At 25.5% G+C, this 24,530-nt stretch overlaps 3 protein-coding genes and 1 non-coding gene across 6 annotated transcripts in view; 1 reads left to right on the top strand and 3 right to left on the bottom strand.

Annotated features, from left to right (window-relative positions):
* Positions 1 to 3,038: 3,038 nt before the first annotated feature.
* On the bottom strand, positions 3,039 to 5,681 carry LOC109598764 (uncharacterized). Its single transcript, XM_049967396.1, has 10 exons — positions 5,569 to 5,681; positions 5,328 to 5,515; positions 5,143 to 5,274; positions 4,848 to 5,090; positions 4,635 to 4,796; positions 4,165 to 4,207; positions 3,913 to 4,103; positions 3,727 to 3,858; positions 3,429 to 3,671; positions 3,039 to 3,364 (listed from the first exon to the last, which is right to left on the bottom strand). The coding sequence occupies exons 1-10, from the start codon at positions 5,624 to 5,626 to the stop codon at positions 3,185 to 3,187; spliced, it is 1,572 nt and encodes a 523-aa protein (XP_049823353.1). The 5' UTR covers positions 5,627 to 5,681; the 3' UTR covers positions 3,039 to 3,184.
* A 1,486-nt stretch (positions 5,682 to 7,167) lies between these two features.
* LOC109598772 (elongation of very long chain fatty acids protein AAEL008004) lies at positions 7,168 to 9,870 on the bottom strand. The gene is made up of 5 exons (XM_020014696.2): positions 9,626 to 9,870; positions 9,143 to 9,333; positions 8,955 to 9,086; positions 7,937 to 8,179; positions 7,168 to 7,872 (listed from the first exon to the last, which is right to left on the bottom strand). The coding sequence occupies exons 1-5, from the start codon at positions 9,684 to 9,686 to the stop codon at positions 7,690 to 7,692; spliced, it is 810 nt and encodes a 269-aa protein (XP_019870255.1). The 5' UTR covers positions 9,687 to 9,870; the 3' UTR covers positions 7,168 to 7,689.
* A 1,435-nt stretch (positions 9,871 to 11,305) lies between these two features.
* The window catches only part of LOC109598768 (elongation of very long chain fatty acids protein AAEL008004), a 114,570-nt gene continuing 101,345 nt past the window's right edge, over positions 11,306 to 24,530 (bottom strand). The window contains exons 1-7 of one of the 3 annotated variants that reach the window (XM_020014693.2): positions 19,741 to 19,892; positions 14,548 to 14,615; positions 13,259 to 13,449; positions 13,079 to 13,201; positions 12,914 to 13,019; positions 12,722 to 12,858; positions 11,306 to 12,295 (exon numbers count right to left, since the gene is read on the bottom strand). In XM_020014693.2, the coding sequence (XP_019870252.1) occupies positions 12,017 to 12,295; positions 12,722 to 12,858; positions 12,914 to 13,019; positions 13,079 to 13,201; positions 13,259 to 13,449; positions 14,548 to 14,605 (894 nt within the window). In that variant the 5' untranslated portion in view covers positions 14,606 to 14,615; positions 19,741 to 19,892 and the 3' untranslated portion in view covers positions 11,306 to 12,016. Of the gene's footprint in view, positions 12,296 to 12,721; positions 12,859 to 12,913; positions 13,020 to 13,078; positions 13,202 to 13,258; positions 13,450 to 14,547; positions 14,616 to 14,883; positions 15,006 to 19,740; positions 19,893 to 24,530 lie in introns of those variants that run through there. The other 2 variants (XM_020014692.2, XM_049967179.1) reach the window with 2 other exon arrangements.
* Positions 24,374 to 24,456, top strand: Trnaf-gaa (transfer RNA phenylalanine (anticodon GAA)). Its single transcript is given in 2 exon segments — positions 24,374 to 24,411; positions 24,420 to 24,456. It is a non-coding gene; the product is annotated as a tRNA-Phe (tRNA).

Here is a 24,530-nt window from a genome sequence, read left to right as displayed (position 1 = left end):
ACTGTAAGTAATTAGTCAATACGAAAATTGCCTGATAAAAGCTTAAATTACCCATGACTCACGTAGAATGTGAAATGCGTAAGAGTATAACAAAAGTACGTAGAATATAATAAATGAATACTTAACTTACAACAAATTACGTCAAATCATAAATTTATTAATTGATAATTTTAATCTTCAGTACCTATACTCCATAGTTTCAATGTTTTATAATTATGAAAGGCCTTCAAATAAAATATTTAATCATTAATTTTTCAAAATAAAATGTTTTTTATGAAATCATTAATATTTTACACTAAAAAACTAATAAATAAATAAAAAATAATCATAAATTAAGAATTATTTGGAGTAAAATAAAAATATTTAGATGTACAACAGAAAACATTAAATATTTTTATAAAATGTTCAAAATAAAATGTTTTTTTATGAAATCATTAATATTTTACACTAAAAAACTAATAAATAAATAAAAAATAATCATAAATTAAGGATTATTTGGAGTAAAATAAAAATATTTAGATGTACAATAGAGAATATTAAATATTTTTATAAAATGTTCAAAATAAAATGTTTTTTTATGAAATTTTTAACATTTTACACTCAAAAACTAATAAATAAATAAAAAATAATCATAAATTAAGAATTATTTGGAGTAAAATAAAAATATTTAGATGTACAATAGAAAACATTAAATATTTTTATAAAATGTTCAGAATAAAATGTTTTTTTTATGAAATCATTAATATTTTACACTAAAAAACTAATAAATAAATAAAAAAATAATCATAAATTAAGAATTATTTGGAGTAAAATAAAAATATTTAGATGTACAACTGAAAACATTAAATATTTTTATAAAATGTTCAAAATTAAATGTTTTTTTATGAAATCATTAATATTTTACACTAAAAAACTAATAAATAAATAAAAAATAATCATAAATTAAGGATTATTTGGAGTAAAATAAAAATATTTAGATGTACAATAGAGAATATTAAATATTTTTATAAAATGTTCAAAATAAAATGTTTTTTTATGAAATTTTTAACATTTTACACTCAAAAACTAATAAATAAATAAAAAATAATCATAAATTAAGAATTATTTGGAGTAAAATAAAAATATTTAGATGTACAGTAGAAAACATTAAATATTTTTATAAAATGTTCAGAATAAAATGTTTTTTTATGAAATCATTAATATTTTACACTAAAAAACTAATAAATAAATAAAAAAATAATCATAAATTAAGAATTATTTGGAGTAAAATAAAAATATTTAGATGTACAACAGAAAACATTAAATATTTTTATAAAATGTTCAAAATAAAATGTTTTTTTATGAAATCATTAATATTTTACACTAAAAAACTAATAAATAAATAAAAAATAATCATAAATTAAGGATTATTTGGAGTAAAATAAAAATATTTAGATGTACAATAGAAAACATTAAATATTTTTATATAATGTTCAAAATAAAATGTTTTTTTATGAAATTTTTAACATTTTACACTCAAAAACTAATAAATAAATAAAAAATAATCATAAATTAAGAATTATTTGGAGTAAAATAAAAATATTTAGATGTACAATAGAAAACATTAAATATTTTTATAAAATGTTCAGAATAAAATGTTTTTTTTATGAAATCATTAATATTTTACACTAAAAAACTAATAAATAAATAAAAAATAATCATAAATTAAGAATTATTTGGAGTAAAATAAAAATATTTAGATGTACAACAGAAAACATTAAATATTTTTATAAAATGTTCAAAATAAAATGTTTTTTTATGAAATCATTAATATTTTACACTAAAAAACTAATAAATAAATAAAAAATAATCATAAATTAAGGATTATTTGGAGTAAAATAAAAATATTTAGATGTACAATAGAAAACATTAAATATTTTTATATAATGTTCAAAATAAAATGTTTTTTTATGAAATTTTTAACATTTTACACTCAAAAACTAATAAATAAATAAAAAATAATCATAAATTAAGAATTATTTGGAGTAAAATAAAAATATTTACATGTACAATAGAAAACATTAAATATTTTTATAAAATGTCCAGAATAAAATGTTTTTTTATGAAATCATTAATATTTTACACTAAAAAACTAATAAATAAATAAAAAATAATCATAAATGAAGAATTATTTGGAGTAAAATAAAAATATTTAGATGTACAATAGAAAACATTAAATATTTTTATAAAATGTTCAAAATAAAATGTTTTTTATGAAATCATTAATATTTTACACTAAAAAACAATAAATAAATAAAAAATAATCATAAATTAAGAATTATTTGGAGTAAAATAAATATTAAAAAATATATAAATATTTTTATAAAATGTTCAAAATAAAATGTTTTTTTATGAAATCATTAATATTTTTCACTAAAAAACTAATAAATAAAAAAAATAATCATACATTAAGAATTATTTGGAGTAAAATAAAAATATTTAAGTGTGCAATATAAAACATTGATTGTTCATATAAAATGTATAAAATAAAATGTTTTTAAGGAAAAAATTAACATTTTACATTAAAAGAAATAATAAATTTGTGAAATTCCAAATAATTATTAAGCAAAATACGAGGAAATCTAAACTGGACATTTGGAATATTTATAGTACAATAATTACCATTTGAATAAATTTGAAATACCACAAAAATTTGCCGATAAAATAGAAATTTTCCCATAATTACGTTTTTAATAGTAATCCAATTGGAATTAAATCCCCTCCTTAAATTTTTCAAATATCCTGAACATGTGTATAATTATTTAACGTCCGTGTTTAACATACACAAACATCCTAACTGTTATTTTGTTCTTCAGCGGCTTTTAGCACTGCGTAAAAATAATTCGGCTCCGTTGCGGGTCCACGATTTTCTTAATAATGGTACCTGCTCCGCACCGGTATATTTCTGACCCAATGACCCACATTGTAGTACAAATTGGTAAACTGATGGATGTATGACTTACCAACCAAAAAATTCGGCTGACGTGGGACACAAACAATTTTAATTAATTATAACTTTATTCTATAATAAGTTTACATTAAAATTGCATGAAATTAAATTAATACGAAGCTAAGTTCTGGTTAAGGTACGCATTTAAGTCTTACGGACATTTAAATCACACTTTTTATTAACAACAAATAACAGTCAACCTGTTGTTTTAGCTGGTTTGCTCCCCTTAATGTACGTTCTGTAGTAAAACTCTCCGAAGAGGCACAGCATGAAGAAGTTCTGAGGTATGAAGAGGAACGTGATGAACAATGGGTAGGTGCAACCACTGATGAAGAAATACCTTCCGAAGTACAAGATGAAGAACAAGAACTGCACCTACAACCATCGATTTAAATTAATTAATAAAACAGTACTGGTACTTTTATTGTTTGATCATTACCAGTTGTAGCTGAGTTATGTGCTTCTTCCACCAAATACTGTTCTTGTAGTTTTCATCGTAGGCAGTCAGAAGGTAGTAACTGTACATGACGATGTGTACGAAGGCGTTGACAGCTCCGACGACTATGGTGGCACCTCCAGCCAAAAATTTCATGGCTATCCAGCTGGCCATCACCATGTTGAAGTGGTGATAGACGTGCAGGAAGGAGACCTGTGACTGTTTCTTTCTCAGCACGAAAAACACCTACAAACAAACTTATTTAGTTCGTCCTGAAGAAGTACTGACGAAAAGTACTTACAGTGTCCAGCAAATCAAGTATTTTCATCAAGAAGTAGATGTAAATTGTCCCAATTAGACGTTGAGTGTCTGGATTGACTGAGTAATCAACGTCTCCACAATATAAGTCCAGTTTGGGCAAATAAATCACAACCTACAATTAGGAATTAAGTTATAAAAGCTTAACTAATTTAAGTGTAAGACTCACCCCAAGTAAAACGTAAGCATTAACCACCACTTGTATGATGTTAAAAATGATGAGGGTGTACTTTAAGTCGAAAGCTTCTCTGTTCTTCATCAGCCTTGGTCCCAAGTTGAGGCAGAAGTAGAGGTAAGCTATTCCAACTGGAAGTACATGCAAAGGACTTGCCAGAAGAAAATAATCGTTTACTCTTGGATCTGCAACAAAAGACGAAGATTAAATAAATAAGAGATCCGTGTTGGTGGTAATAAAACTTACCTGGACATTCTTCGAATATCCAAAAGTACCCCTGATAGAGTTTCTTCAATATTAGAGCCATCGAACTGTAAAATCACTAAACTATGTCCACTGAAGTTGATTTAAAAAAGACCATTGGTCTGTCCGGGCTTATCGTGTATGATAATCTTTCGAAAATTTGAATATAATAGGACACATTAATCGATTCAGTTTGGCATTTAACAGTTCCTTGTGTAATTTATTAATAAAGTAGAAATGTAAATAAATCCTGGCTATTGACCTTTAAGTCGTAACCTACGGTAAGTGAAAATTTACAATTTCAACTCATCAAACGGACGTAAAAGTTTATTTTATTACGTGTTTTTTTAAGTAAAAGTAAACGAAAGGAAATGCACATTTAGTTGGGATTTAAATAATAAGATGGTTAAGTAAACAGCAGGTTTATTAAATTAAAAAACTAATACTTATTGTATAACAATAATTGTTTAAGCAGTTTTCTTCTTGGGGGTGATGTAGGTTCTGTAGTAAAACTCCCCGAACAGGCACTGCATGAAAATGCATTGGGGTACGAACACGAAGGAGGCGTACTTCGGGTACGAACAGTCGGTGAACAAAAGGTACCCGAAGATGCAAGTCAGGGTGAAGAATTGTATCTAAAAAACAAAGTTTTAAGTGTGCAAATCGATTATTTATTGAGTTGGTACCATCTGCAGCTGGGTGATGAGCTTCTTCAGCCAGATCTTCTGCTTGTACTTCTCGTCTAGGGCTGAGAGGAAGTAGTAGGAGTACATGCACATGTGCACGAAGGAGTTGATGACTCCCAGGTAAATGCTGTGACCACCACCCAAGAATTTGACCCCAAACCAAGTCAGCAGGATCATCCCGAAGTGGTGGTAGGTGTGGAGGAATGACACGTGGGAGTCTTTCTTACGAAGGATGAAGAACAGCTTCAACCACACATTATTCAATAAATATAATTCTGTACTTGTTTCCACTTACTGTGTCCAAAGTATCGAGTAGTTTAGTTATGAAATAGAAGTAAGCAATCCTCAAAATAAATAGTTGCCAAGGATCATGTGAATAAATAACAGGAGAGCAAGCCAGACTCAGCTGCAGCGACTCCAACAAAGCCTTAAACATACAACAAGTAACAAAGCATACCTACTTTTGTTGTTTGTACTCACGTAATAAAAAATGTAGCTATTAAAAACAACCTGCAAACCATTATAAAGCAACATCACGTGTTTTATGTCGTAAGGCTCACGTTGTTTCATGAACCTCTTGAGGTAGTTGACCAGATACAGATAAAATCCGGCGAAGCCCACAATGAGGAACGGAGACTTCATCAGCCAAAGGTCCTCCGTTCTGGGGTCTACCAATGTTCGATTATTATTTGTTGATAAAATAGGCTGAAAACAGTTTTACCTGCATACTCAAACACCTTGAAATACCAATACACGAGCTTTTTCAGCACCAGGAACATAATGGAGACCAATGGAGCGGTATTTCAAGACTGAAACAAATTTTTAACAACCACAATTGATGGCCGTGCTAATTTATTGTATATGGATTAATTTATTCTTTTAAACACTGACCTTTTGTTTGCGATGCGTCGATGTAATTACATTTTTGGGTATCATTTATATGATAATGATGTCGAAAAGCAAAACTGAAGTGTGGAATATTCCGTCAAAGGAAGAATTCCACTAAAGACATTAATTACAAAACTCAAAGTCATTAAAAAATGCCTAAAGTTTATTCTTAGCTTTTTAACAAATAAAATTTGACGCTGACAAAATTAAATTTCACAAAATAAATCTAAATAAAATGAAAATAACAATTTATTTTAAAAAAGTAAGCTCTAAAAATTAAAAAAAAAGTTAATTAAATAAATTTATAAAATTTAAGAAATAAACTTAAAATATTAAAAATATTCAATTAATTAGAAATGTTAATTTATTTTTCAAAATTAAAAAGCATTAAAAAGTAAAAATAAACAAATAAATTTTTAAATTTAATATAGAATTAAAATTATTAATATAAAATGTACAAAATGAGAAAATTTAGCTTTCAAAATGAAAAAAATAATCAATTAAATTAATAAATTATTATTAATAATAAGGATATTAATTATTATATAAAATTTTAAAAATTATCCTCAACAATGAAAAGTAACCAATTAATAATATAAAATTATTAATGTAAGTTTATAAAATTTTAAAAACAAATTTTTAAATAAAAAAAATTGAAACATAAATTTATGAAATTGAAAAAAAAAACATTAAAAGATTATAAATATTCAATTAAATTAAAAAAATAATGATTTAATTAAGTTATAAAATTTCTAAATAATCAATTAAAATATTAAATTAATAATAAGAATATTAATTAATATATAAAATTTTAAAAATTAAATTTAAATTTATAAAATTAAAAATAATAACCAATTAAATTAATTAAAAAAAGATAATTTTCATTTATAAAAATATTTGTCCTCATTTCTTAAATTGAATTTTTAATTTTTGTAATTTAAATTGCAAATGTCGTTTTCAAATGAAAATAATGCTTCTAAAATATTTTTAAATATATTATTTTAATTGTTAATTTTACTGTTAAAAATTAAAATTGATTATCTTCTTTTTTTCTATTCTATTTTCAGTATTATTACTTATTTTTATTCTTTATTAATTCTTAATTACTTTATTACCTTTACATATTTTATTATCAAGATATTGCACCAAATTTTATTTATTTTAATTTAATTAAAAAAAATTACTCCCTTTTAATTTATGTAACAAATATTAAATACTAATAAATTTAACTAATTTTTGTGTTCCCCTTATTCCCTTAATTTTAATTAGATAATTAATAATCTGTCACATCATTTTATTATCAAAAAGTACTCCACAGGGTTAAAGACTCTCCGACAAAATGAATAATGCAAAAATGTCAAGGGTATCAAAAGTTCTTTGTATTTAAATAAGTGATGGAAGGAAATGGATCTCGTCAATGGCAAACAATATGCTTTGTTACTGATATATTTCGATTATTTGCTATTCTATTCTTATAAATTATGGACACATGATTAGTACATTCCTTAAACAATTCCCATTTTATATTATTAGTAAGTAAATCTTATTAATTACACTGCAAGTAACTTAATTATGCTGTTCTAAGCTGTAAATTTACATATCACATACTTTTAGCTTCTTTTGAACATGATGAAGCACATAATGTATTAATTTAGCTAATCCATCTTGCTTCATTAACATTTATTAATACTAATTAACATTTTAAACTTATTTCGTTATTCGTCTATAATTAATACAATTAATACGACTAAGTATTAAAATTTACACAGTAAATTTTTGTATTAAAACAGAATTACACTAAAATTAACTACTATAGATCAGTTGGAAATATTTCTATTTCTAATTCATGTTAATAAAACCTTTGTATTTTATTTTAAAACAACCCTCAGTACTAAGATGTTGATAATTTATAAAAGGTTTGTACTCTTTTCGTATTAGTTAAACTCATTTTGGATTATTCCTCTTTAACTGGGACTTTGGGTGCTTTCTTCCTTATGTAAGTTTTGTAGTAGAAGTCACTGAACAAGACGAACATGAACAAGTTTTGTGGGACGAAAAAGAACGACACAATTTTGGGGTAGGAACATTCCACAAACAGCAGCCTTCCAAAAATGATCAAGAACAACATAAACTGAGTCTGAAACAAAAGTATTAATCCCAAAAGTATTCTAACTCTATTATTATTAGTATTAGGGTGTTACCAGCTGCAGCTGAGTGATCAGCTTCTTAATCCTAATACTCTTCTTGTAAGATGGATCATAGACTGATAGCAAGTAGTAAAAATACATGACAGAGTGGACAAAACAATTAACCAAACCTATCACCACCCCATGTCCACCTGGCACAAATCTGGATGCCACCCATGTGATTAAAACCATGCCGAAGTGATGGTAGGTGTGTAGGAAGGTCACTTGTCTGTAATTCTTTTTCAAAATGAAAAACACCTAAAAATAACAAATATTAATCATATATTCTTCAATCTTTATTAAATTGATTGAGACAAATACCTTTTAAAAGTATTAATTTGAAATTTAAATTTCATTCAATTAGCTCCCCCTGATTTCCTTATTGTTTATGTAAAATAATATTTTCATTTAATTTTTCACAGAATAATTTAATTGCTTTTTAATTAATTTTGTATATAAAAATATATTTGATTGTATTATTTAAGTAAATCATAAAATAGAAAAAATACATATTTAATAAATATTTGTATTATTTAAATAACTCAATCAATTTATTTGTTTAAAATAATTATTTTTTAACAATATACACTGAAAAAGTCCAAATTTTAATAATTTTAGCTCAATATTTAGTATATTTTTTGTATTATTGAAGTAAATCATAAATATTTTTAATTTTATTTGTTTAAAATAATTATTTTTATTATTATTTGTTTATCACAATTATTTTTTAAAGCTTTTTAACACTGAAAAAGTTCAAATTTTAATAATTTTAGCGTGTTTTAGAAGAAACCAAGAGTCGATTATTTTTTAAATTTTATGCTTAATTAATATGGATCAAAAATCAATAATCCACGTGGACAGAAATCAATAACATCGTGATATATGACATCATTATCCATTATAAATATTTTGCATTGATACAAAGTATAATTCCTTAATTATATGATAATTAATTGCTTTAGCACTAAATTCCAAATGAGTCCATTATGTTATTTCGTTAATTACATAATAAATAATTAAATAAGTTACTTACTGTATCAGCTAGGTCACTAATTTTTAACAGATAATAAATATAAGTGAGGTGCAACTCATAAAACCCTTCAGGAGTCCAGGACCAGTTGATGGGCTGGCAAAGCCAACTATGGCTGAAGTACAACTTCAAGCCCTAAAATCAACTGGAAGTTATTGATAAATCAAAAAATTCAAAGCAATAAAGCTTACAATTATGGTTAAGGTGGAATTTATGATCACTTGTATTATATTAAACCAGAGTATCACGTTTTTGATGTTGTAAGGCTTCCTGTTGGCCATAAACTTTGGACCCCAGTCATAGCTGAATTTTTGATAGAGGATCAAAATCAGTATCGTTGGAAATGGTGTTTTTAATAGGGGCAGGCTTTCGGCACGTGGATCTAAAATATGCATTAATTTATCAAAGGTGAAATTGGAAAAACACCTGAAAATCAAGAATTAGCAATGGTAAATGGTGAATGAATTATGATTAAGTGGACACTCATTCATATTGACCTTTAACTTCACGAGTATGTAGTACATAAGTTAATTTCTCTTTAAAATTGTTTTTTTTTTAATTGGAACTTGTTTGTAAATTGAAGTTTAATCACCAGTACCGAGAAGAAAATAATAATCACTTAATTTTTACTCCAGAGGCAACGGAGAAGTTTCCAAGTTAAATAAAATAGTTACCTGCCAGTTCCTGGAAGAGATAATTATACAACACAAATCCTTTCTTGATCAGAAGAGCCATCCTATTCACTTATTACACCACCTGGACATGAATAGTGAACTGGCACATATAATATTTTTTTGGAATTAATGACTCCACAACTAGCACTCGACTTCCTCTAGTGTGGTGGTAGGGTCACCGTTTTAATAAAACGAATAAAAATGGGTTGCCATTGTTCTACGAAATAGGCGCCAAATCAATGTTTTTACCTACTCCCCATCTAAGTAAGCCATTAAATGACCTCAATGAATGGTGGACCGACCTGTTTTGGCTGCAGGTTTGGAAATTTCCTCTAGAAGAGTCCAATATGAAGCCTTTATTTAATATTTTGGAATTTGATCCCAGTCAGTACATCTGTCAATTTATTCATGGCTGGACCTTGAACCAATCAATCCGGGAAGTCTGGCCCAGGTCTGAATTTTTAAGGAGTGCATCATAATAAACGGAACGACTTGAGGAAAATCTAATTTTATTATAGTAATTCGAAGGTCGTGCATTTTCATTGAACTTTCCTAACGTCAATGAATCAATGACCTAGTAGTCCCAAAACAGTGGTGGATGCTGGCCCAAGAACGGTGGCAAGGTGATGCTGTGTGCCATGTACCTTTGTCATCAACGAAAACGAAGTGGAAGCCACTGAATCGAGAAGTGGGTCATTAAACCGGAACGCGTGAAGATTTCGTTCGGGTATTACGGATGAATGGCGAATAAAATTTTATTACGACATCTGAGGCACGTTTTTGATTGTTGAAAAACTTAATTCTTTTTTTTTGTTTTTTTGACGCAGATATGCTTCGACTAATTTACGTCAACATATTTACTTTTTTATCAAGACAATCATCTAACATAAAACAAACGTAGAAATCGTAACAAATGCGCATTTATTAATAATTTTGCTATCACTTTACTAACTTCACTAGAAAGTGGTGAGTTTTAATTTTTTAGTTCCTCGACTTTAGCAGTCTAACAAATGTCATAAATTCACTTGGATAATTGTTCTTATATTCAGTTAACATCAAATTGTAAATTAATAACAATGTCTTTATATCCAGTTTCTCATTTTTACGATAACTTTCACAACAGAAATGGAAAACTGTTCTTGCAGTTGTTTTACACCTATTAATGCTTCCATTCATTTATTAAATTAATTAAGATCAATATCAAAAGAGTTACAACGGTTTTAAGACAAGAAGTGGGTTAAAATTGATGATAGTGAAGTCTGCTCCTTCATTTACAACAACAGAATTCTGTATTTCTATTTTGTATGAATTCCAAGAAGAAACTTCAATAAAATCTTTGACTTTTGAGCAAGTTCTTTATCACAATCAATTAAATATGGGTGAATACTGACTGAAGTTCTTCAAAAAAAGAAGGACAATTCAATCTGATGGCAAAGTTATGACATATTTGTAGTTAAGGAAAGTGTTATTTCATCAAATCACACCACTTCACCCATAAAGGCAAAAATTAATGAGTTTTTGTCAAATTTGGCACTTTTGGCCCAAACACTTTGGATAATTTTATCTCTTTAAGATGATGTTCTAAAGATTACCAATGCTGAAGAGACAAAACCTGAGGTTGGGGCTATGGTACGTTGAAAAATGATTGTACCCCCATGAGTATGCAACTAACAATACGTGACACTGGAAATAGTTTATTACTTCTCACTTAATAAACTAGTATATTGTTTATTATTCTAATCTATGAAATACAATAAAGTGAAAACAATAAACAATTCAATTTAAAAATAATAATTTCTAAAAAAATATTTTCTTTTTAAAAAATATATACCTACATAATACATACATACATCAATGAGAGTGAGCAAAATGAAAATAATTTAATTTATAACAATTCTATAATAAATTTTTGTTATAAATTTAATTTAATACATTAATTTACATCTATAAACAAGGCAATAACATCTAAAATTATAATAAAATCAAGTAAACACAGATACAGATACAGAATGTTTAACTTAAAGTAACTTAAAAAAATTGAAAGTTTACATTACTAATGGTTTCAAAAATGATTTTATTCTGACTAGACATAAAATTTTGATTTGCATAGATTCTAGAATACCTCATTTACGTTAATGCTACTTAATGCGTAGTTAATGTTGTTATTTTCATTTTCTAATAATAATTCTACATATCACATTGTAGTATACAAATTTTCATCCATTTCCTGCCAATCATTTTTGCGTAGACATTTTAAGTCCATTAATTTGTTTCATTTTGGAATTAATCGACTAACGTTAATAATATACTAACTAAATGTAAACAAAATAATAATAAACATAAATACTAACATAAATTTGTACAAATTACATAAATATACAATACTTAATTTTACGTGTTCTTAACTTTGCCAGTGGTTGCATAAAGTGAAGCAACGTATCCATTACAAATAACACCCTTCGAATAGTCACTAATTTTGATTCCATTCGTTGGTTTAGTTGTGTTGGATGAAGTCTTGGAGTTCTTCAAGTAGGTCTTCTTGTAGAAGAGTCCAAAGAGGTAGAGGAAGTAGGCTGCCTGGGAGAGAAGGAGGAAGTTTATGAACTTGGGGTAGTCGCATGTTCTGAACATCACTTGGAAGTTGTGGACGAAGATTATGACGAACTGGATCTGAAAAAGGCACATCAATAACCCTCTAGTTTCTTTAAACTGTTGGAAAAAGCTGTTGAACTCATTAAGAAAGTAATTAATTGCAGTACAATGACTTGATGAAGTAACATCATAGAATTATGTCACCATAATGTCGCCACACACACTTTGAAGATAAAGTCCCTTCAAACAATTGCTTTAAACGTTCCTTTATCTTGACTTTAAGTGTTGGAACCAACTAATTATATCACCATAATAAGGTGCAGCTTTCTTCACACTCATTGAATGTCTATTCTTCCCTTCAAACGTTATTTTATCTTCCTTTTGTCAAAATTCAATCAATATAAAATGTTTAAGATTCTCATTTGTTAGCAAAATGAATAAAACATAAATCAGACTTTGACATAAAAAGAAAAGCTGACAATCCCACTATTCATGGCTTCTTACCAATTGCATGGATGTCAAGTACTTCTTCCACCACAGATATTTTTGATATTGAGGTCCCATCGACGATATTAAGTAATAGGCGTACATAATGATGTGAATGAATGAGTTAATGTAACCCAACAAGGTACCGTGCCCACCTAAAAATAATAAATTGTAAATAAAATTGTTGTTTGTCTGCAGCAATTTTAGTACCTGGCAGGAAATTCGTTCCTATCCACGCACAAATTGGCATCAAGGTGTGGTGGTACACGTGCAAATAGGACACTTGATTGTACTTCTTTCTTAATACGAAAAACACCTACAAAACATATAATTAGTTGTTAATTATTCTTTGTAAAGAAATAATATTGTGCGTACTGTATCTAGTAATTCAATAATTTTACACATAAAATAGACCCAAACAGTTGACTGGACGGCATAATCATTCCCGACTGGTTCACAAGCAAAATTATACTTGCCTCCAATCCAATATGGCGTACCCTGCAAAAGTAAGGTTAGGTTAGGTTCCTCCATTTTAATAATACAACTCCAACTTACCACCCACACAATGTACACACTTAACAGCACTTGAATGATGTTGTAGACGACAATCACGTTCTTGAGATCGTAAGGTTTCCTGTCACGCATAAACCTAGGCCCGGCCGACTTACAAAAATACACGTAGGTCACCAAAATGATCAACAGTGGTACCGGGGTGCCCATCAGAAACCAATTTTTGGTGGATGGATCTAAAAAATAAATTACTTGATGTACAAGAGTGTAAGTGAGAGTGAGTAACACGGAATTTATTTAAATGTCCGCCATAAATCACAGACAGAACAATTTCCCGTTGCCACAACAGAGAATTGCAGCATTTGAGTCAAGGTATTCCAGAAGCAACCTAATAATGGTGTTTTAAATCAATTATGGGTATAATCTGCGATATTTTACCGGCCATAAATTTTTACTAGCCCATAAATTACAAATTATAATTTTGCAATATAATTTTTTCCAAGTCTACAGAACTTAAATATCGAATGCGTGTAGAAATATTAAAATTTAATGTGTGTACAAATTAATTGTTGTAAGGGAAAAGTTAATAATAAAAACTGTTTAAAAAATATAATTAAATATACTTTTATTATTTATTTTTCTCTTCATTTAAAAATAAATATATTATAATATTAATGTTTGTTAATTAAGTACTTTCTCCACTATTAAAGTAATTATTATTTACAAATTATTTGCTTTGATGGAAATTAATTGTTTTATCTAAATAAGAAGAAAGTTAGGTTAAGTTAGGTTAGGTTAGATAAGACTCTACATTGTCCAAATAATATGAAAAACTAATAGTTTTAAAAAATATTATTATCAGTGTTGAGAACAATAGGGAAATATGGACTTTTATGTATTAAATTAAATTAATAAAACTTTAATTTTTTTAATGGAATGGATTTTCGATACAATTAATTTTAAATTCTATTTTAATGAATAATGACTTACAAGATCTCAAATCAATAGAATCAATAATTCATCACATTTAATTATATATTAGTAGTCTAGGCTAGACTAGACTAATTGCTATTAGTAATAGTAATTAATAGTTATTACGTTCCTACAACATATTTAAGTATAATTAAAATAGTTTAAACAAAAAAAGTACAGGTAATAATGAACTTTTTTACAGCAAAATCTTCCATAATAATCTTTTGACATTCAATCTGTCATGGTCACTAAATTGGCACAGGTTTGAGTTGTAGGAAGGTGAAAAAACTACTAATAATTTAAGTCTAGAAACTTAGTTTTTTATACATTGTGTATTAAATAAAATTAGTGTTAATACTCACGACTGTGTTGCTCCATGAAGGTTTTGTAGCTGTTGAAGAAGCTGGATGTGATCGCCATTTTAAAATGTCTGAAAATAAAATTACATATTTGAAATTACGGTTTAATTTCACACTAAATTGTACGAAATAAGCAAAATTTAATTCCTGACTGTGCTTTATAAAAAACGATGTAGTTTCCTGGCCACGTTTACTTTGTTCCTAATTGGAAAAGTCCAATCACAATTTGTTGTCGTTCAGTTTCGACCTTGCGTTTCACTTTCGGCCCAAAAATCTATTACGAACAATTACTAGAGCGCAAACATTAACCGGGGTTCGTGTCTACAAATTAAACGGTACCTGCTTTCAGCCAATCTTGAAATTTACATCGGAACGTTCGTTGCGAAACTGTAACGCATATGACAGCTTCAAACTCTCCCTTTCGTTCAGATTTATCGTGGCAAACTGTCGCAACGTGATGTAAATGGTGGTTTGCACGTTGGGCAAACATATTTTTACCTTTATAACATGTTTGACATTTTCATAATTGAATTATGTGTTAACGCAATTAATATGATAATTGTGGCACAAATCGAAAAGTAAGTATCTAAGCAATTTTTGACACTCCGTTTTTTAGATGTTTTCAACGAATATTATTTATTATTAGTCACTCATGGACCTTGAACAATGTAATGGGACTTAAATTAAGTCAGAACCACCCACAACATTAAAAACAATTGATTTATTTTTTGTTTATTTTATAATTCCCAAAAATAACACCATAACAGTAAACTTATTGCATATTAATATTACTAGTTTGTTGATAAAAAAAATTAATAAAGTTATTAATAATCAAATTGGGCACGTTTATTTTTTTCCATGAACTTTTTCTAAAAAAAAAAACTATTAAAATAACCACATTCAGGAAATAACCTTAAATGTTATAAAAAAATTGTTGAATAAATCTACATGATTTAGGAATGTTTTAGTGTTAATTAATTAGTTGAATATAATGTTTGTCAATATGTGTTGATTGGCAATTGGAATATTTAGATGTTTCTTTAAGGTGTTTGTTTTGTTGTAGATGCAAATCAATTGTTTGTTAACAGTTAAAATGTGGAAATTGTTGTTGTATACAAGTGTTCAACTTTTGCTAAAACGTCTTCGGTCTACTTAAACAATTTATGCAAAAATGTCAATGTCTACAAAAAGCATTAATCAGGAAAATCAAGGAAGCATAAATAAATTTGGGTCAGACGACATTAATTACAAAAAAAAAAATATTTAACCAAATAATTGTTTACGTTGATAGAAAATTGTTATAAAATAATATAACACAATAAAATATATAAAATAATAATTAATTATTAATTTTAAAATATCTTATGTTTATGTTTTTATTAAATTTAATAAATCCTGAATAAGTTGTCATTAATATTTAAAAAAAAATATATTTAATACAATAAATTTTATTAACTAATAATTTGTATTGAATTTAAAATTCATATTTAAATAAATGAAGATTTTCCAGTAAATTTTATAATCTTATATAATGTATATAAATAAATAATTTTAAATTAAAATTCTTTATATGAATATGAAATTACATTTTGAAACATTTATTTCTGTTTTGATTAATTAAAATTTAAATAATTAATTTTACTATTCAATTTAATTCAATTTTAAATTAGATTTCCTTAAAAATACAATATTCAATATTAAATAATCTAAAATATTCTTGTTTAGATTAAAATTAATGACTTTAAATTTTAATTAACATTTAAATCAACAAGTTTGTATAACACACGTGTAAATAAATGTAAAAAAAATAATAAATAAGTTTAATATTATTTAAGTAATTTTTTAAAAATATCTAATGAAAATTCTTTAAAATATTAAACATAAGATAAAAAATAAATTAGTTATTTATTCAAGTAAAATATATTTATTATTTTTATTATTATTATTTTTTGACTATATTATTGATAAATATAAAAGCAATATTAATAGAATTAAAATATAAAATTTGTGAAATTTCCAAAGTTTAATTATATTCAGATTTTATAGTATAAATAAAAAATAAAATAAATAATATATTGTTTAATGAAATAAATAAAAAAATTAATGTCAGTTCTAAAAAAATAGTTAGGTTAGATCAAGTTAAGTTAGGTTAAGTTAGGTTAGGTTATGTTTAATTAATTAATTATACTTATTTATTTACTTTAAGTAATGTTAATAGTTTTTTAAAGTTTGTTTTTATCCAGATTTTATAACATAAATAAAAAATAAAATATGTATATTTTCAATACCAATTAAAAAAATAAAAATTAACATTTTAAATTAGCAAATTTACAAATTGACACTTCGTCTCAAAAACATCTAGGTTAGGTCAGGTCAGGTCAGGTCAGGTTAGTTTAGGTTAAGTTAGGTTATGTTTAATTAATTAATTTTATTTATTTATTTAATTTAAGTAATAATATAAAATTTTAAAATCTGCGAAATTTTTAAATTTAGATTTTATTCAGATTTTATAATATAATTAAAAAATAAAATATGTTTTTTCAATAAATAAAGATATTTATTATTACATTTTTTTTTGTGTATATTATTGATTATTTATTTATTTATCAAAAATGAGGTTAATTGAATTAAATCTTAAAATCTAAGTAAATTCTAAATTTTGATTTTATTCAGATTTTATAACATAAATAAAAAATAAAATACGTATATTTTCAATGGTGAATAAAAAATAAAAAATTATGTCAATTATTTTACATTTTTTTAATTGGAGATTTTATTCTTTTTTTATAATATAATAAAAAATAAAATATAAATAAATCTAATAAAATAAATAAACCTAATAAATTCTCAAATAAAATCTATTTTAATCACATTTTAAAATCATTAAAAATTTATTTTAATTAAAGTACATGATGGATGAATGGCTGACTTGTAAGTCAGTAAATTTCCTACAATTATAAAAAAAGACCGCCACCAATAATTGCAAAAGTTCAAACAAAATTATCGTTGTTAAAACATGTTTCGTTATTCCGTTGCGATATAGAAGCGAATTAGAAAGTGCCCATTGAATAGATGATTTTAGTTCCACAATTGACTAATTATAACGACGCTAAGTAGATTATTGCGACTTCGGTTCCCATATAGGCAACAAATTTTATCCGACTATTTTGGTGCAAATTACAAAATTTCTGTAACACTTAAATAGCAAAAACCGTTTAAGTCCAGTTCCAGAACGTGTATTTAAGGAATGTCCATCCACAGGTGGTTATATTAAATTTGGTTTATTTAAAACTTGCCCATTAATTATTTCTTTAACTGTTTTTTATATTAATATTTATGACTTAACGTGTTTAGTCTTCCTAAGGCTAAATCAATTCTGCGTCTTCCGTTAAATTGGCTTCAAATTGGAAACTCCAACGCCGGATCGAAATTATGTAACACAGAAACAAAAATTACAGTTTTGTGAAACCATTTAAAAATATTTTCGTGATTTAATCTATTTATTTATGTAATAACATTCAGAAAATCCCGACTGCTTATTAATGTTTTTAACAAATTGCACACTCTTAATGTGTTTTCCTGAGAATTGTAATTATTCCAAATGCACTTAAGTGGAATATTTTGAAATTAAAAAAATGGCGAAATACAACTAAAATTTCCCCTTGTTAATTTAAAATCGTATTTATGGTGAAAATCTCTCTCAACAATATAGAAATTTACAAATACTATTGTCATAAACAATAAACTATATATTTATTTTGTTCAATTAATGGTTAACCTAAAAAATACCCTTCCGAAATTATTATTAATTACACATGTAACTACATTTAAAGACTGTCAAATATAATTGACACATTAATTTTATTAAAATCAATATAATTATTTATAATATAAATTGTGATGTTTAATTAATATAAAAAATTAATAAGAATGACTAAAACTGCTTAATTATTCTTGACATTGATTTTTTTATAAATTATTTATTTCCAACACTTTGAATTTTATTAAAGTGTTTTCTATGACAGATATTTATTGATTTTGATTGATTTCTTTAATTACTTTATTCTTTTCTTATGTTTTTTCTATTGACTTTGATTGATAAAACCATTGAAATATTAAAAACAAAATAAAATCATTTTTATCAATTATTAGTCGTTAACCTAACCTAACTTAACTTTACTAATATAATAATTTATATAAAATAATAAAATAAAATTATTTTCATTAATTATTAGTCGTTAACCTAATTTAACTAAATCTAACCTATTCTAACCTAACTTTACTAATATAATAATTTATATAAATTAAGAATTTTTATGTAATAAGAAAAAATAAGTGATAAATCATAACAAAAAAGTACCAAACGTGGTACTGGACACATTTTATTAATTATTAGTTGTTCCATATTTCTTCAGTAGGTTAAATTATTATATATTTTTCAGTTTTAATATATTAATAATTAATTAATAATAATAATAATAACTTCTTAAATATTATACTACATATATTTATTTTAATAAATATTAAATTCTTTGTAAATTAATTTTACTAAAAATAAGAATTTTTATTAATAAATGTGATAAATTTAAATAATTAAAGAAAAGTGGGGGTATTTTGTAATGAACAATAACTTTGTTGTTGAATTTGTTTTTAACTTTAAAAATTAAAAAAAATAAATAAAATTATAAAAATATTATTATAAAATATACATATGTCATAATGTGATTAACATATTGTTTATAAATAATAAATAATTGATATACCAGGAAATAACTAATAAATGATATAATCTTATTATAAAATATTTTATTATTATTAATATTGTTTCTTATATATATTTTTGTATTAAATTAATTAAATAATAAAAAAAAATTATTTCTAATTATCTAATTTTATTAGTTTTTTAAACAATAAAAAAACTTTTTATATACAATAACCTGTTAATGGTGCCAAAATGTTCATATTTTATAATTTTGTAACATAATTATAATAAATATTAATTTTTCTATAATATTAACAAATATTGTTTATAATTAAAAATTGTTTAATAAATTAAATTTTAAAATTAATATTATTATTTAAAATTACATAGTTCTCCAAATATATATTTTTTTACTTAAAAAAAAGCCAAAAATGGTATTTTAAAGAAAATGTATGAAGATTTTTAGTTACAAATAATAATAAATTTGTACTCACGTGCCTAAGATTAAGTTACAAACAACCACAGCGAAACCAAACACCAAACATGCACATCAGTGAAGAAACTAGACACGAAACGAAATGTTCTGCGAGTGAACTTGACGAGGTAATGGTTCAAAATGTCTTGGGTAATATGGCAAGTGATCTATGCTGGTCTCTTGGTATGTCAATGGTGGGAACAATGTCTGTGGTCTGCATCTACCTATGTCAAATTGGTTCTGGGTTCACTTTTTAATTGTTTTTTTTTTAACTAAATTACCTGATTTATATCATGGACTAGAATTAATTTTATCTTCCATTGATGTTTATTGGTGACCCAAATTAATTTTATTAACAAATTAGTAAATAAGCTTAATAAAATTTATAATAAAAACACACTATCTATTCTAAAATTCTAATTAGTATCAAAACTAAGGTATCTTAATTAGAATCTTATAAAAATATAAACATCTTTTTTAAAAAACTTCAACCTCCAAAGTTGGAATATTAAATAAGGACACAGTTAAATTAAAAAGTGTGTTGTTTATGTGTTGATTGTTCAAATGACATATATGAAGGTATAAGATTACTTGTAGTTTAATGAACCATGCGTTTATTTATGCGAACTCACTATAGTTATCATAAAAAATGTGTCTACACGTAGATTATTTAAAAGTTCCCAAGTGGTATCGGGTTTCAAAAAGCATGACTTGAACTTTTAAAAGCACGTGACATTGACTGTCATTCTCCTTTTTTATTAACCGAATCTAACCTAACATAACCTAATAGAACCTAACCTAACCTAACTTATAATCAAAAACAAGAATTCAATTGATTAAATGAGATTTTATTTATTATTTGTGCCTCAAAGTCAATAAAAAACTTAAAACTGTTTAATTACAATTAAATTTTGAATTAAATGTGCATTTTGAAAGTCCTCCATTAATCAGACCCATTATTCCAATCTCCAATTTAAACGAGTTGCTAAAGGATATTTTGTGAAATAGATCGGGGATTACCCGTAATCTAAATAGGGAATATCTATCAATTTTCGTTAATTAGAATAATGCGGAGTCTCGATAGTAGTAAACCGGTTAACCGGAACTTGGGTAATCTGGACTTTGTTCTTCATTATGTTACTTCACCACTGTGGTAATTTGGAGATTATGACTAATCTAATGTAGTTTTGTATTCTATATTTTTTGTCTTTCAACCATGAATAATCAGAGACTATAGATTAAAATACATTTTTTACTCCATTATGTAGGTATAAAGAGTTATTTCTCTTCTCCTATAACGTTTATCAACTGTTTGGCCTTATTTCTGAAGTAAATCAAATATTGGATATTAGAAAATTACAGACGAATCGAATTAATTCACACACACTTAATGATGCTAATAAGAAATGTGATTATGCTTTATGCAGATGACATTTCTACACACAAATGCAGATATAAATATTTTAATGGCTGAGGAGGTCAAAACAAATCTGTATTGGAATTGTTCTCAAGTCATTGATGGTCAATGTATCAAGGTAACACACCTGATATATTGGAATATATATTTCTCATAAAAACAACTTTTTTGTTTCTTATTTCATGCTTCATTTATATTCTTAGGTTAGGTTAGGTTAAATTAAGTTAGGTTAGGTTAGAGATTTGGTGGCCACATTTCATAAATTTTATTGTTTACAGTTTAGGGTACCTGAAAGTAGTGAATGATTAAAAATTCAGCTTTTGCCTCGTCTGGAATAATATTGTAATCAATTTAGATTAGTGTCACCAAAGACACAAACAACTTTATCTGTGTTTTACGACGCTTTTTTGTCTCCCTTTGGATTGTTTTGTTGTTTAACGAAAGGAAATATGAATGTAACTTGTTATATAGTCATACTGATGTATAATTATAGTTTATTACTAGGAAGGTTCTTGAATACACTTTCAGGAAGTCAATATCAATGCCAAAATGAAATGTAAAAAACAATACTTATATTTTAATTAATTTTGTTACTTCAGTGTCTAAAATAGTATTTACTAAATATAATTATCCATTATTTTAACAGGTCATCAAACTTTAACCAATTAATGTTTCTGGAAATGATATTGTTTCTTATTAAGTTAGTCATAGTGCCTAAGAAAATTAAAAAGTCATTCAAAAATTCTTAGTGGTTAATTACAGATCATTTTCACCAACTAACTTTCACACCTGTGCCCAAATGATTAAATTAAACGTTCAGAAAATGGTGATAAAAATAGAAACAAAGGTGTGGGTAATATATTTTTAAAAGGATTTTAATAAAATTATAATGACGAGCAGGAGAAATCAACCTGCAGTAATGCGGTGAAATTGTACAATGAAAATTCAATTAATTCCTGCTGGTGTCATACAAAATTAATTAAGCATTTCTACAGCCAAAAATATCGAATACGAATTCTGTGCATGTTAATTGGAGGTTGTACAAATATTATTGCCTATTGCAGATAAATCCTTGAAAAACTGTGGAGCTTATTTTAATGATTTCCATCATTAACATTTATGTACACAAAATAGCTAATCAAAGGTGCACATCTCGCATGTTTACATTATGCATCACGTTATTAAAAATATTGCTTTGTTAGTAAATATATAAATACAAAAAATTATTTTCGTACTGAAATTATTAAGGTGTGATATGATTTACGCCTTATAAATATTAAACATTAGTAGTAAATAATTAAATTTTAAATAAATATTTTCGAAAATAAGAAAAAATGTGGTTAATTAATGTATAATTATTGTACAATTTATATTCAAATATAACCAACAAATATATTTGTTTGTTTAATGTTTTCCGCATTTCGAAATACACACAAATAGTCGTAAATGTGTACTAAACAATCAAAAGTTTAATTAATGTAAAAAATTCAAAAAATAAACATTAATAAAATATTATTATTAACTTTCTGACATCTATATTAAAAACACAAAACAATTTTTATTGATACTCGTTTGTTAATGAGAATTTGGAAAATATCTTGACGTCAATAATGTGGAAAAAACGAAAATTATACGTCTAAATATAAAAATGTCTTTTCAATGACACTGAACAATAAATTCTTGTCAGACTGAAGAATCTTAAAATATATGGGATCTTATTGTTTGACCATATCTGATCATTTTGTAATAACTTGAGATTAATTTTTTATTATACAGTCCATTCAGTGTAGCAGTAAAAAGATTAATTATTATTCTCAAACTATACCATTAAACTGATTAATTAAAATTAAATTCCATTCCTCTATAAATTCAAAAAACCCATTAATTATACAATTTGCACATTGCATAATATATTTGTCTACATTGTAAAATACTATGTTTCATGTCCTTAGATGACAGGACAATTAATTATACTATAGTATGACGTCACTTATCTTTAGTAACTGCAGAAAATACTTCAATGAAGTATTGGACTAACAAACCTATAAATTGATTTAAATAACAATTAAATAATTAAACAAAAAGCATTCAAAATAGTAAATCTGCTTCTGATTTTAATTATTCCGACAAGGACAATGTAATGTAAATATTGTAATTCATTAATGTATAGCTGTACTGAATGACCACAGTTGTAAACATTCTTGTAAAAACCACTTCCTGCATAACAACTATTATATATTTTGTAATTGTGCTCCTGTTCAATCAAAGTAACTACATAATTGTTATTAAGTCAGATATACATCTTAAATTAACATGTGTATATTAATTATTGCCACTGGTTTGTTGTAACAAAACCTTACTATTGTTAAACTAATAATGCTGAATTTCTAGTTCATATTTTATGCTTAATTAACATGTGTGTGTATTTTTTAAATTTTTATTAAAATTGTTTTTAATTAATATTAAAAAAAAATGTGTATCAAGCACTTTATAATTATCAGCAAAAATTATCAGGTTTCAAGATAATCATGTGGGTAATTAAAATATTTATTTTAACTTTGAACATTTCAAAGTTTCATACAAAAATAATCACGTGTAAGTAATTAATCATAAGATCCACCAATGAAATCAATGTTTATTGGGAACAACGTCAACAATTATACACGTGGTGAATGTTTTTACTCGTATTTTGAAATTATAATAAAATTGTTGATTATAAACCAGAAGAATCTTTTCTATTAATGTCATAATTTTAACACAATATCCAATCCGATTGTACTTTCTAATTATATTGACTTATTTCAATTAGGATTGCTTGTATAAATTAACAACTTATTGTTAATGCAATAATAAATTAACAATTTTTTGAATTAAGTATGTTTAATATGAGTGAATTTCTAAATATACCCATAGGGAAGCCTTTGACCCTACTGAATTGTGAGGGAGATATCACGCATGACAGAGACAGAAAAAAGGCCAATTTTTATGTATAATCGATTCAAATAAACATTAAGCAATTGTTTATGTCTTGTTACTGATTTTGTTTTTATATTTTCAACCATTAATTAACTATTAAAAAACACACTTTTATTAAATCATTAGAATAATATATTCAATACAGTTTAAATGTGTAACCAGAGTTGCCTATCCACAGTCCTTCAGAATCAGTGTTAAAAGTAATAAATGATGTCATATTTGAATCACAAAATCCTGATTATACAGCAGGATATTCGTTGGCTCGTTAGCTTAGTTGGTTAGAGCGTCACGCTGAATCTATTTGATTGTTGAAGGTCGTGGGTTCAAATCCCACACGAGCCCTTCTTTTATAATATTGTAAATATATCAAATAATTTTGTTAATAATAAATAATTCCCATATAAAATTGTCACTTT

Source organism: Aethina tumida, chromosome 5 (assembly GCF_024364675.1).
Source record: "Aethina tumida isolate Nest 87 chromosome 5, icAetTumi1.1, whole genome shotgun sequence".
Classification (NCBI taxonomy): Eukaryota; Metazoa; Arthropoda; class Insecta; order Coleoptera; family Nitidulidae; genus Aethina; species Aethina tumida.
Note: the sequence above shows the minus strand (reverse complement) of the source record. Positions and strands in the feature narration are given on the sequence as shown.